At 37.6% G+C, this 13,885-nt stretch overlaps 1 protein-coding gene across 2 annotated transcripts in view; it reads right to left on the reverse strand.

Moving 5' to 3' along the window:
- LOC126973891 (neuropeptide CCHamide-1 receptor-like) overlaps positions 1 to 13,885 on the reverse strand; it is a 444,867-nt gene that overhangs the window by 404,342 nt on the left and 26,640 nt on the right. The window contains exons 4-7 of one of the 2 annotated variants that reach the window (XM_050821256.1): positions 2,466 to 2,596; positions 1,772 to 1,960; positions 1,035 to 1,138; positions 262 to 403 (exon numbers count right to left, since the gene is read on the reverse strand). The exons of the other annotated variant lie outside the window; for it this stretch is intronic. Coding sequence (XP_050677213.1) covers positions 262 to 403; positions 1,035 to 1,138; positions 1,772 to 1,960; positions 2,466 to 2,596 — 566 coding nt within the window. Of the gene's footprint in view, positions 1 to 261; positions 404 to 1,034; positions 1,139 to 1,771; positions 1,961 to 2,465; positions 2,597 to 13,885 lie in introns of those variants that run through there. 2 annotated transcript variants of the gene reach the window in all.

Raw genomic sequence — 13,885 nt, forward strand, 5'->3', positions numbered from 1 at the left:
AAATTGTTTATATTTTAATATAACTGAGTATAAGCCGAGAATGTGCAAAATATTGATTATATCGCTGACAATACTGTCAATATAATGATAATTATGATGTTTTCTGAATGTCGGTCAGTCTTGCAAACAAACGCGGGAAATGATATACGTCCGAATAAACCAATCATAAGCAACATGTTTATTTGTAAACATTATACCAAGGTATAACTTTATACCAAGTTTATTTGAAAGGCCATTTATGTATTAAATAACGTTAATACCTTACCTATTAAAATGCTTCCTAAATATTCCGCTTGTGCAATACAGTGCAACAGGATTGACACAGCTGTTGAGGAAAGATAGGCAGAACCCGACAATCCGTAGAGCAGACCACCATGCGTTAAAGTCTTCTTCCGCTGTTGGGCTGAAAACGAATCTCATTCTAGAACTTTCTTTGATTAACGTGAGTGTCAAAATGTTTTTATTCAAAATAGGATGTACCACTTATTGAGAGGGTATTCGAAAATGCCTCAGACCTGAGAAGAACGGACGCAAAAAACTCTGCGGGCGTCATGTTTGTTTTTTTTTAAATAAAGTAAAATTTCGATACATACAATTACATTTATATTAAATTGCAATAGCCTGACTGCAATCGCTCCATTCACAATATGTGAAAAGTCATTTAATATATATCACACAAACGTTTTTTACAATTCCTTTAAATTTCATAATACATAGTTTTGAACATTTTCTGGGATCTTGTAAAGTTGTAAAAGCAACATCGCCCCACAAAAGCCTAACTTGACTTAGCCGAGTAATAGGCATTGTAAGTTTATGTTTGTTCCTGGTGTTAACATTATGTTTATGACAATAAAGGATCAAAACGCAGGTTATATTGTAACTGTTTTATTACATTAGGTTTTAGCGTAAAACTTACAGTTTCATTATTATTTTCTTCAAGCCGACGTTTCGTGACAAATAACAAAAAACCGGAGTACAACTAGAGGAGAAGAAAAGAGTCCTTACGTTATTGTGAACTACAAGATAAAACATACCAATAATAGAACCACATCATAAAGACATGGGTAGGCAAGAAGCACGCTGCGAAAACCAACACGAACGCAAGAACTGTTAACGCCACTTTTCTTCTGGCTCGCATCTGTCAAAAAACTTTCATATTTATTATAGGCTGAAGAAACATCAACAGGCATACTTGAATATGTTAATGGTACTTGTCAAGAAATGTTAATAAATATCAAAATAAATCCCCCTTAATCAAATAACAGCGGGTTATATTTTTATATTTTATTTGTTTGCAATGCTTTGATTGATTATTTGAATCTCTCTGTTACTTTTTTTGTATGAAATGAAGGGAAGAAAGGAGCATGCCGTCCAGCTGATGGTAATTGGTACGCCCTGCCTATTACAAAGCAGTGCCGCTCAGCATTCTTCAAAACCCCAAAAATTCTAAGCGGCACTACAACTGAGCTCGTCAACTTGAGACGTAAGATGTTAAGTCTCATTTGCCCAGTAATTCACTAGCTACGTCGCCCTTCAGACCGAAACACAGTAATGCTTACACATTACTGCTTGACGGCAGAATTAGGTGCCGCTGTGGTACCCATAATCTAGCCGGCATCCGGTGCAAAGGAACCTCTCACTGGTGAATGGATGGTTGTTTGCCATAAATGGATGGTAGTTTTGCCATAAAGAATTATTTACTAAAATTAGTAAGGTACTGGCAGCACCTAACAAAATATTATTTTTATTTAACATTGTTTTATTTACTCACCTGTCTCTGCGTTCCTTGCATCTCTCCCGGCATGTTCTGAGTACTGAGCACTAGATGTCTTGCCATAAGAACGTAGAACAGCGCAATCACCGCAAGTGGCATCGAGTAGTAAATCAGGAACTTCAGTAACACGACCAGACGTGCGTACTCTTCGCCCCATTCCACTGGGTACGGATAGCATACGAGAAACTAAAAAAAAGTAAATTGTTAAAAAAAAATTAATTCATGAACATTTGAGGTATAATTTCACTCCATAATAACTAAGGTTATGATTAATTATTTTTTTGTAGAAAACAATTACGCGACAAATCAATTGTTGCCACGAAGCATTTAATAAACGAAAATTATTTAGTATTTAAAAATAAATTCATGTTGACCAAACAAATGTTTCTAATATTTTTTCCTTAACACTGAATACCTTCTTGAATATATTCAATTTTGACGCTGCAGTGCATTTCTGGAAACTTCTAAAGCAAAAAACACTGAAACTATCCATACGATCTAAAGTTTACCAAAAGTTTTCAAGAATTGGCCTTTATGGTTGTCAAAGACAGAAAAACTTGATGTTTTAATACAAAACGCAGCCAATGTGAATCAGCTTAACTGAGCTGTTAAAAAGCCCAAAGCGTTATAAAATAAATTCAACACGAGAGAACTTCGTTCAGGTTAGTAACTATTTGGTAATATTTCTTACCTTCTTGGTGGGACTGACGACAAATTCTCTGACATAGGAACCAATGTAGGCTGGCATCGCAAGAGCAGCCGCCAGAACCCATATACCGATAGCTGCGGCCACGGTTAAACGAGTTGCTCGCTTACTTCCACCTAGAGCAAATTCTATTTAAAATACTTGGTAACACCGCAATTGTCTATTCTCTTTTGTAATTTTTGCTATGACAAACTATAGTGCAGATAGTTCCTGTAGAAATAGGGAGATACATATAGACAACAGATGCATTGGTATCTGATTGGCTAATCTAATGCCAATTGACTCTCGTGCCGGTTAATAACCAATTGTCACTGAGCACCGGCATCGTCGCACGCATATTCATTAATCATTCATCAGTGGTCAACTGAATATTTGCATCGCATCAAAGTACTCGTTCATTTATAACGCAGAGCGAACACACTTTAGCACCAGGAGTTTGTAGAGGATTAGCGGGGGCCCCCAGCGTCAGACCATCTCTTCCTCGGAACCTCAGGAATGTCTGTCTATTGTTTCACCTTAACCAATTTTCATTTTTAATATCATAATATGTTTTCCTATGAACGCGCTTATACAATACTGTCTCCGTCTTTAATTTTGTATAACTATATTTAATTAAGTTATCTATATTAATATTGTAAACCTCAGGCCTTTATTGTTCATTATTGAACTATCTCTGATTTATTATATCTTTATCTAGTTTATCTTTCTACTATCTATAATTTCTATTAACTTTACTATCTATTTTGTTTATATTTTTTGTACATATTGTATAACCTTGTATTTTGTTTTCGTCTATAAATGAGGCATCATTTAGCATGTTAGTGTAATTATAATTTTATTTTTAATGCTATCTATTCCCAAAGCATCGTTCACGTAAATTAAAGGTCATATTTTGTACGAATGCTTATTTTTAATATAAATCATGGAAACAAAAATATTCCTTTATTCTTCATACACCGATTTTGCTCAAAAAAAGCCTGTTGCTTTAGGCTTTACACTAAAGGCATTGAAGTTTCATGAATGTCCTGGCGTTCTTCTCAGATCTGAGGCACACATTTCCGAATGGGTGGTAGTTTTCGACTTTCAACACGTGAATTCATATTCTATTTTGATTAAAAGTAATTGAATTTGAATGTCTCAAAGTGACGTGAGCACTTCCGAATTCACTCAGAATTATGTGTGTCACTTAATGTGAGGTAAAAGTCTCGTCACATTTTCATAGTAAAAAAAAATACTTTAAGCTTAATCCGAAAGATATATGTGATTATTTTATAGCAATAGCAATGACAGTACAATATTGTATATTTTATTAAAAAGAGCGCACAGAAAGAATTCTGGGGGAGTTTCTTGCGCTGTTTCTTCTCTCTCAGAGCGTCATTTGTTTCGGAAGCGGTAGTAGTATCTAGTATAGTAGAAATGACATCAAAAAGAATTTTAAAGGAATCAATTTTGAAAAAATAAATGCCTTTTTATGATTACATGCTACAATTTCACAAAAAATATTTGGGATTTCAGTGAAAAATTTAGAGTATCAGCCTCGATTTGGACACTCTCTACCATAATATGATATGCAACAAAAAGGCGAGGGAACTTTACCAATTATATACGCGAAGTTATTGAATGGAACATGTCGGGATTGAAGAAACTCAATTTATAGATAATTTAATGTTTTCGTGATTGCTTCAACGTCAGAGTGTAGTGAATACTTTTATGTATGCGTATCCGGAAATAAATAGCACTAACCAACAGACCGGTATCGTTTGGATGACTATGGTTTTCATGGAAACCTTCCAAATATTCTATCTGTAATTTCTGAAGTCTATTTATATGAAAAGTCGAATGGAATAGCAAATAACATACATATATGTATAGTACAGACGACCTATATAGCCGAGTTGTTAGCGATCGTATCTACTAAGCTAGAGGTCCCGGGTTCGAATCTCGGTAGGTGCACGCATTTATATAATGAATATGGATGTTTGTTTCCGATTCATGGATGTTTATATGTATGTTTAAGTAAGTATATTGTATTAAATATATCATTGTCTTGCAACCCATAACTCAGGCTATATATGCCTAATTTGGGGCAAGATAATATGTGTAAAAAGTGTGTCAATATTATTATTATTATTATATGAAAGTTTTAATATAGTGATATTTATCTAATTCGAAGGGCCTGCTCGCACATTTAGTCACTTATCGTCTATTAAATTAAAAAAAACTTGCCCACTTAGTAGGTAGGTTAGGCGTTACTTTTCATAGGATTTGGTAGAGGAAAGCGATCGCTGGTCCGGTCCTACTCGTGAACGGGCACTACTGATCCTAAATTAATCATTGAATTTTTTTTTTATATGAGAGGGGGCAAACGGGCAAGAGGCTCACGGGATGGGGAGAGGTGAGGCAGCCGCCAACAACAACAACAGGTGTGTCAAGAAATGCGTTGCCGGCCTTTAAGGTGGGAGTATGCTTTTTTCTTGAAGGTCCCTAAGTCGTATCTGTTCGGGAAGACCGCTGCCGGTAGTTGATTCCACAAAGTGGCTGTGCGAGGCAAGAAATTTCGAAAAAAACGCGCGGTTGTGGAATGCCAGACGTCTACGTGATGCGGATGGTACTTTGCACGTAATGTCCGATGGTGGAATTCGGCCGCTGGAATCAACCCGAACAGCTCCTCTGAGCACTCCCCGTGATAAATGCGGTAGAAGATGCAGAGAGAACCCACATCTCTACGCAATGCTAGAGAATGAAGCCGATCGGAGATGACTTGATCGTCGATGATTCGAGCCGCTCTTCGTTGTATGCGGTCAAATGGAAGAAGCTGGTACTGGGGAGCACCCGCCCAGAGGTGAGAACAGTACTCCATGTGAGGCCAAATTTGCGCCTTATAAAGTTGCAGGCGGTGGCTTTTAGTGAAGTACTGTCTCGCCTTACTGAGTACACCAAGCTTTTTAGAGGCCAGTTTGGCCTTCTCATCCAAGTGATCACGGAACTGAATGACGCTCGATATATCGACGCCAAGTATGCCAATACAGGCTGTGGCAGTTAGAGGAGTGATCTCGAATCGAGGGGATACGACAAAGGGAGACTTTTTAGTGGTGAACGCACAAACTTGTGTCTTCTTGGGGTTGAATTGGACTAAATTTTGTCGGCCCCATTCCGAGACTTTGCAAAGCATAGTCTCGATTTCAGACACAAGTTTGATCCGGTTCTCGTCGACGCTATTCCGGGACATGTTGGCACGGCCGGTGTAGGAAGCATACCCCGTGCTGTCGTCTTCATAGCAATGAATATTGCTGATTTGCAGCATATCATTGATATGCAGAAGAAACAACGTAGGGGATAGCACACAGCCTTGCGGGACACCAGAGTTTATGGGTTTTAAGTCGGAGCATGCACCGTTGATAACAACCTTGATGCTCCGATCAGCCAAAAAGCTAGTGACCCATTTGCACAACTTCTCGGGAAGCCCATAGGATGGCAGTTTCGCTATAAGCGCTTTATGCCACACCCGATCAAAGGCCTTCGCTATGTCCAAACTCACTGCCAACGCCTCTCCCTTCGACTCAACCGCTTGCGCCCGAGGTACGCAAGAAGATCACCAGCTGAGCGACCCTGACGGAAACCGTACTGGCAGTCGCTGATCATCGGGCCCGCTCGATTTGTGTATGTCCAAGGTGAGAAGCGCCTTAAGCACGGCACCATGCCGTATTTTTACCTCCGGCATATATGAATCGCACCGCGGAATATGCGGTGGTGGTCATCCAGAGTCGAGTTGGACGCGAAGAGGGAGCCCAGGAGATCAACTTTCTCTTTCGCGTCATGGGCCAGCGAGTCATCATCCCTGTGCAGTGGCGGAATGGCTGGCTGGCAGAAGTTTCCTTGGACAGCCTTGGCGAGCGACCAGAATGCACGAGTTCCCGAGGGAAGGCGTGCAAGTCTCTCGCCAATTCTGCCAATGTGCTTCGACTACGCGTCAGCAATAACTCTTTTGAAGGACCTGGAGACATGATTGAAGTGTTTTTTAAGTTCGCTGGAATTCACATACTTAGATACCACGGCATTGACCCAAGCCTGATAGCACTCCTGATTTCGGCGAGAGGCCATTTTGCAGGAGCGGTCAAACCATGGTTGGGACCTGCCACCGATAGGCACAGAGGAGGATGGAATGAAGAGTTCCATACCTTGCAGTACCACATCAGCAACAGCATCAGCAGCGGCATCTGGATCTCCCAGTGAAAAACAGATCTGCCTCCACGGGTAGGATGCAAAAAAGCACCGCATCTCGTCCCACTCTGCTGACCTATAGTGCCACACGCGGCGACAGCCTAAGAAGCGGGGCCGTGTTGGGCGCGTGATCGGCACGGTGCTCCGGATCAGGCAGTGGTCCGACGATCCCAGAGGAGGGTCAACGGAAACTAGGTAGCCGTCCGGATGTGAGGTCAACAGAAGGTCCAACAGTGAAGGTGTATGATCTTGCACATCTGGGATTCGCGTTGGTGCATTAACCGGTTGCGTCAGACCATATGCTAAGGCGAAGTCGTGAACAGATCTCCCTGCATGATCGGTGGTACGTGAGCCTAGCCATTCGGCGTGGTGGGCGTTAAAATCGCCAAGAAACACGATCTCTGCAGTGGGGATCTGCTCCAACACGGAATCTGTAGCCATTTGGATGTGTTCGAGGAGCCGGTCAGTCTCTGCGTTACCGCTATGGGACCTATACAGGCATGTGAAGATTCGCGGATGGTCATCGCAGTCTACACGCAGCCAGATGATGGATAGGTCCTGTCCTTCAAGAAAACTCAGGCGTCGAGAACAGACATCCTCCCTGACGTAAACGCACACGCCAGCCCGTGGTATAAAGGAGTGTTCCAAATTATACCCCGGGTAGGAAAGGTAAGATGAATCAGCCAGGGAGGATATCTGTGTCTCGGTTAAAAAGAGCAGGGCCGGCTTCGCCGTCTCCAGGTGAAAGTGGACGGCATTTAAATTTGAGCGAAGCCCCCTGATGTTGCAAAAGTCCACAGCGAGTGTAGAGGAGGCTGGTTTGAGCCTCCTGCTCTGTTTGCCCCGAGTCAGCGCAGATTTGCCCCCTCCAGAATACGCGGGCCAGCCTGGGCAACCACTGTTAGGTACAGGCCCTAATTGTGGACGCCCAGGGACGGATTCTCCAGGGCTGCATAAAATTATTAAATTGCTGCTTTTGTTATTAAATTTAAAGTTATGTTATCTTTATAACTAACATAAAATTTTAATGAAATGTTCGAATAATACCATTACTTATTTACGTGTATGGTTTGATGCATCAACTGTGCTCAATAAATCGTTTTCATTATTATATTAATATGTTATATGAATAATGAATAGATAAATATTGATTTGAAAGAGTGCCAAAGAGTTTCTTGTCACTTCTTTACATTAAAGCTCAATTTTCTCAAAGCAAATCAATTACCTTAAATCGTGAATAACTCAACATTCAGTGTAAAAATATATTTTTAAGCATTTAATAACATTTATTTTTGACCTATAACTTTTATAAGAATAACTTTTGATTTTAAAAAACAAATAGTTGTTTAGTGACTCAGTTGTGTGTTAAAATATAACATACCTAATGTTATATTTTATTCATAAACATAAATCATAATAAGAAGATACATTTTAAATGTCATAAAAATTATTGTTTCCATATCATGTCATTATAGTTTATAAATTTATTGAAACAAAACAAACCTTATTACTATATTTATAATACTACGATTCATTATCATCATCGTCACCATCATCATCATCATCAGCCGGAAGACGTCTACTGCTGGACAAAGGCCTCCCCCAAAAGATTTCCACGACTATAAACTATCATTACGGGGAAGCGTACTAAGAATACTGGCAGCAAATCCGCGTTTGATAGATAGGCTGATCCGTTGGCCGAAATAGCTGCCAGCTTGCTTGGGTAGCAAGTATATATTGAGGCGAGAAGATAGTACTTTGTACATTTTCCGCGCCTCTGGGCCCCACGGACCAAGTGTCAAACGGAACAAAGATGTAAGATTCACTGACGGCCGTTCCCAATATTCAGTCTATCTCATACTTGAGATAAAAATCGTTAGTATCGTTGACTTTTCTGTCCCAATAAACTTATCGACGGTAATTTACCTTATCCGTACACGCTGTCTGTCAATGGGACGACGTATAGCTTACCAGCGATTGAAGTTTGTATGGAAATTTCAATTCACGCGTCCCAATATAAGGCGATAAGAATGACTTATCGGGTATATTGGGACAGCTTCAGATTATTGACAGCTTATTACTGACAGTAGAAGGTAGTAATTATCTCTATCTGTAGATAGTATATTGGGAACGGCCGTGAGACCGACATATTGCTACATTTGCTGTCTTTGACAGTCGAAGCAGCAGCCTCTATATGTATATTTATAGTTTATTGTAGTTATGAGGTTATTTATTTTTAAAAGCATTGACCAGTTCCGTTTTTGTATCAGCAGACTTGGCAGTATACTGAATCCTTGGTTTACATTTAACTGAAATTTTCATTGAAATGCCTATTTTTCATAAATGCTAAACAAAGAAGAAAAAATATTGATCTAAGCCTTCACTTTATGACCGACTTCAAAAAGGAGGAGGTTCTCAATTTGTTGGTATGTTTTTTTTGATGACACCGACTCCAACCATAACATAATCGTAACTAGAATTAGATTTATTAATTAGATTGTATAAAAATACGCAATTATTTTAATTCTTTTTAGTGCATATTATATCTATTATTTCGGAATAGTGTTCTTGACATCGGTTGTTTTTTTGTTAAAAATTTTTAATTAGTAAAGATAGACTTTAAATCGATGGGACGATACTGTAGATTTTGTTTGTGAAACTGAAAAAAAACTTATAGATTAAGTCATTTTGAGTTTATCATTCGGTTTTTATTGCCATAAAGTACACTTTACACGTGGTACACCACGTCGCTTTAATAAATACCATCGACTATTTCTGCCGTGAAAAAATAGTGTGTAAACATTACGGTGTTTCGGTCTGAAGGGCGCCGTAGCTAGTAAAATTACTGGGCAAATGCGACTTAACATCTTATGCCTCAAGGCGACGAGCGCAATTGTAGTTCCATCAGTATTTTTGAGGTTTTTCTAGAATCCTGCATTGCAATGGGCAGGGCGTATTAATTAACATCAACGTCCTGCTCGTCTCGTCCCTTATTTTCATTAAAAAAACTAAGTTAAGTTCATTAAAAGTTTTGCCATACCACTGTATCCTCAAGTAGAAATGGCGAGTTGAAAAAACTTTTGAAATTTTATCCGCACTTGTGTTGAAATATCTTAAAACGATTATAAACAAATGCTGTACGAGCATAATATTATAGTTGTATTTCATCTTAGAACTCTATTTGATTTATTGATACTCTATATATTAAAATTTTGGCGGGTGAATTTAATTTAAACTTTTATTTATCACTTTCCCAAAACTGAAACCAGACTGTGCTTTTTATAATGATTATCTATACATATAACTAAAATTGGATTGTCTGTTTGTAATATTGAAGTAACCGTTTTTTACTACATGTATACGAATATAATATAGGGTAACATACACCAAAATAACATTTTTTAAAATTTTTGTCGTTTGTTCCAAACAGACAGACAGACAGACTAATCTAATAATAAGGACTAATCTAATCTCTGAAATGGCTGGACCGATTTTGAGGGGAATTTTATTGGCAGGTAGCTGATGTGATAAGGAGTAACTTAGGCTGTTTTTAGAAAAAATCGTTTATTTTAGAAAAATAAAGTAGGTAATGTTGCAATGCCCAAGAAACGGTCTAACTCTAAAAGTAATTTATATGGCAAAACAACGTTTGCCGGGTAAGCTAGTCATTAAATAAAAACAGATTCATTTCCCTTTGCAGTTCAATTTTATATCAATAATTCTCTCAGCTATTAAAATTTCAGCTTCGCAGATGTAAACACAATTAATTTAAGCAATTTGCTTCTCAAAGTGTGTTTGTTCAAAGATAAATCATAATGCATTTTGCACAATACTGACAACTCACAATTAGTGTTGTGCTGACGTAGATCGTAATAAAACTACTCGGTTCATGTCAGAGACAATAAATCATTGGCTTTCAACTAAAATAGAATTTATCACTAGCATTTGATTATACGTATGTGCGGTCTTACTGCTGAATTAATAATAACGTTATACTTGCAAATATTTATAGAACTATCTGCATGGTTAGATTCGTTTCCATACTGTGCTGTTAAGTCCCAAGGCTTTTTTTAGGGTTGCGTTGCCAAAGGGTCCTCATTGCGTTTGTCTGTCTGCATTACAGTGGTTTGTATATCAGTCGAAATAGTAATAGCTGAAATTTTGACATTTATCTTACATTAAGTAATCTTAGTAAGATAGTTACATTTAAATGATGCGCAAACAATACAATTTGCTTTTAACTTTGAGGTGCGATTCGAGAACGTTCGAGAAACTGTTGTCATTTTGAACGACTTTTAAGTTTATGAACGGTGTTTTTACTTTCATCAAATTATTTATTTAATATATATTGTATGCAATGTTAAATAAACTTTATTCAATTGGGCTTAAAGTAAGTGCTTTTGAATAGTCACTACAAATATTTCTTTTAAATTACTGAATTTACCATATGTTTGTAAAAAGTTGAGCTCGTGAGAAGAACATTTAAGAAACTCAACGGCCACTCTTTTCAACCAGATAGAGTATTTTACAATGGTTGTAATATACATAACAAATTATTTGTAATACATCTGCATCCAATATATGTGTCATGTTTAATTAATATAAATTATTTCATAAAAAGTGATAAATAATTAACTGTTAAAATATAAAATATTATAACATATTGGATGCTTCAACCTGTAGAGCATGAACTCATTGTTTGGGTAAGAACGCTTCGAGAACATGATGGTCGTGATTACTGTCACAATTAGTAATTGCATCCAACAAATACAATTATTTATTAACTATAACAGGTCTAACTGGCACCATACGAGTTCACGCATAGACCAGCTATCGATCCCTTCGTATATATTAGAGGGAAGGAGAGGACCCGGCATACTGGAATTGTAGGCAATAAAATGGCCGAAAAGTTCGCAAAAGCTGGAGACAGAGCCGTCTAATATAGTCCGGAACTTTAGTCTGGGCTGCTTAAGAGCGCTACTTGAGACCCTGAAGTCAATAAGAAGCACTTAATCGTTGGAGTGAATTAACAAGCTTTAAACATTCCAATGCGCTGATTAAATCATTTAATAGCAGAAGCGCGACTGAAGCCCTATCACTGTACAGGAATATACGAATATTTATCAAAATGCTGACTGAGCACTGTTGCCAAAACACGCAACGTATTCAGAATCAAGAAACTTACAGATTTTGAAACGGCGGTTATAAAATACTCCTTACATACTTCTTAGTGTTGTTTACAATACTAGTGTCAAGAAAATACTGCAGAGCGAATTCAAAAATTAAATCTTGGACATCGTGATTGTTGGACCAATAAGAACTCTACAAGATCGAAAAAATAGACAAGATATTCGAGAAAATTTATTTGACAAATTAAGTATAACTCGACACATATAACCTCTGAGTAAAACAGATGGCATTTTAATTACGTAAATATCTGTTAAAGGTATAAAAGGCATTTATTTTCTTACAATTGATTCCATTAGAATTCTTTATACGTCATTTCTAATATAGTACAGTATATAATAGAGAATTACTACTACCGCTTCGGAAACAAATGGCGCTCTGAGAGAAGAAGTGGCGCAAGAAACTCTCCCAGCATTTTTTTGCCTGCTGTGGTTTTCAACTATTTTTTTCCAGATAACTACTTATTATTTTGAAATTGTAATCACTTTATTTCATGTTCTGTACAGATATCTAATCAAAAGGATTATAACATTTTGATATTTATAACTTAAGTGTTTATGAGAGGAATAGCGAGTTCACTTATTCTAAACTTAAAATATTTTAATATATATCAAATTCATGAAATGAAATAAATTAAATTTAAATGAAATTAATGAAATTTAAATGAAATGAAATGAATTCATTATATTTAATAATTGAATGTAATTCCAGAAAAACGTTCCAAACCACAATCATGTCGAAATTGAGTTAAGAACACAAAACTGGTCACACGTGACTCATATTAACGGACTGGCAAAAAATGGCAGCCCTACTGTCACTCTTTAAATAACCACTTATTAGCCAAGCTGGAATACACTAATATTTATTAAACTTTAAACACGAATACCTTAAAATGTTTGTGGCTTGGATAGTTTTTCAGGAACTACGTCCAACTATGATTCTAAAAATATCTAAGTAGAAAAAATAACATATTAAATTAAAAACAGTGAGACACCCAGGCTATGCTCATTAGTAGAAGGCATTTCCTAGAGTATGCGGCCATGATCAGCGGCACTCATTCCCAAGCATTTATGACCATATATCCTATCCTATGCATTTAAATATCTATTCCTGCTTTCCCTCTACAATATTTTTTTATTGAAATTTGATCAATAAAGCTATAAAACTATTCACCGTCAATAAAATGAGGATGCTGAGGCGATCACGAGTAGAATATATTTGTGTCATTTGATAAAAAGATTAAGCGTTGGAACGTTAAAGCGAACCCTGTCCCAACAAACTTTTTATTCTAAATTATTTACAATGTTTATAAAATTTCTCTAAAACTGTATAAGTTATTAGATTTAGACAAGTGTGAGGCTTCTTTGCACAGGATGCCGGCTAGATTACCACAACGGCGCCTATTTCTGCCATGAAACAGTAATGTGAAAACATTATTGTGTTTCGGTCTGAAGGGCGCGTAGCTAGTGAAATTACTGGGCAAACGAGACTTATAGGTGACGAGTGCAATTGTGGTGCCGTTTAGAATTTTTGGGTTTTTCAAGAATCCTGAGCGGCAATGCGTTGTTATGGGCAGGGCGTAACAATTACCATCAGCCGAACGTCCTGCTCGTCTCATCCCTTATTATCATAAAAAAATTACTTTAGGGTAACTTTCCCTTATCATGATATCTAGTATTACAAAACCGCGCGAAACGAAAATAGCCTTTTGTCCCGCATAGCCTCTTTGAAGGCTGCAGTATTACCGAATCGATACGACTTAGGGAACTTCTGGCTTGGAACATAATCCCACCTTAAGCACACTTGATCTCTGGTATTGTAGACAAGCTGTTGCCCCCGACGTCGTCCACTTAGACGCAGCAAAAGTACTATACTTGGGAGTTCAACAAGGTATACCAAAATTTACGACCCATGCGTTATCGACGGGTTCCATCCGAGAGCTTGAGGGTTCGAGTCCCACATCGTTCAATAATTTTGGTTACAAATTAAATTTGTAT

The sequence above is a fragment of the Leptidea sinapis genome, chromosome 30 (genome assembly GCF_905404315.1).
Source record: "Leptidea sinapis chromosome 30, ilLepSina1.1, whole genome shotgun sequence".
NCBI classification, from domain to species: Eukaryota; Metazoa; Arthropoda; class Insecta; order Lepidoptera; family Pieridae; genus Leptidea; species Leptidea sinapis.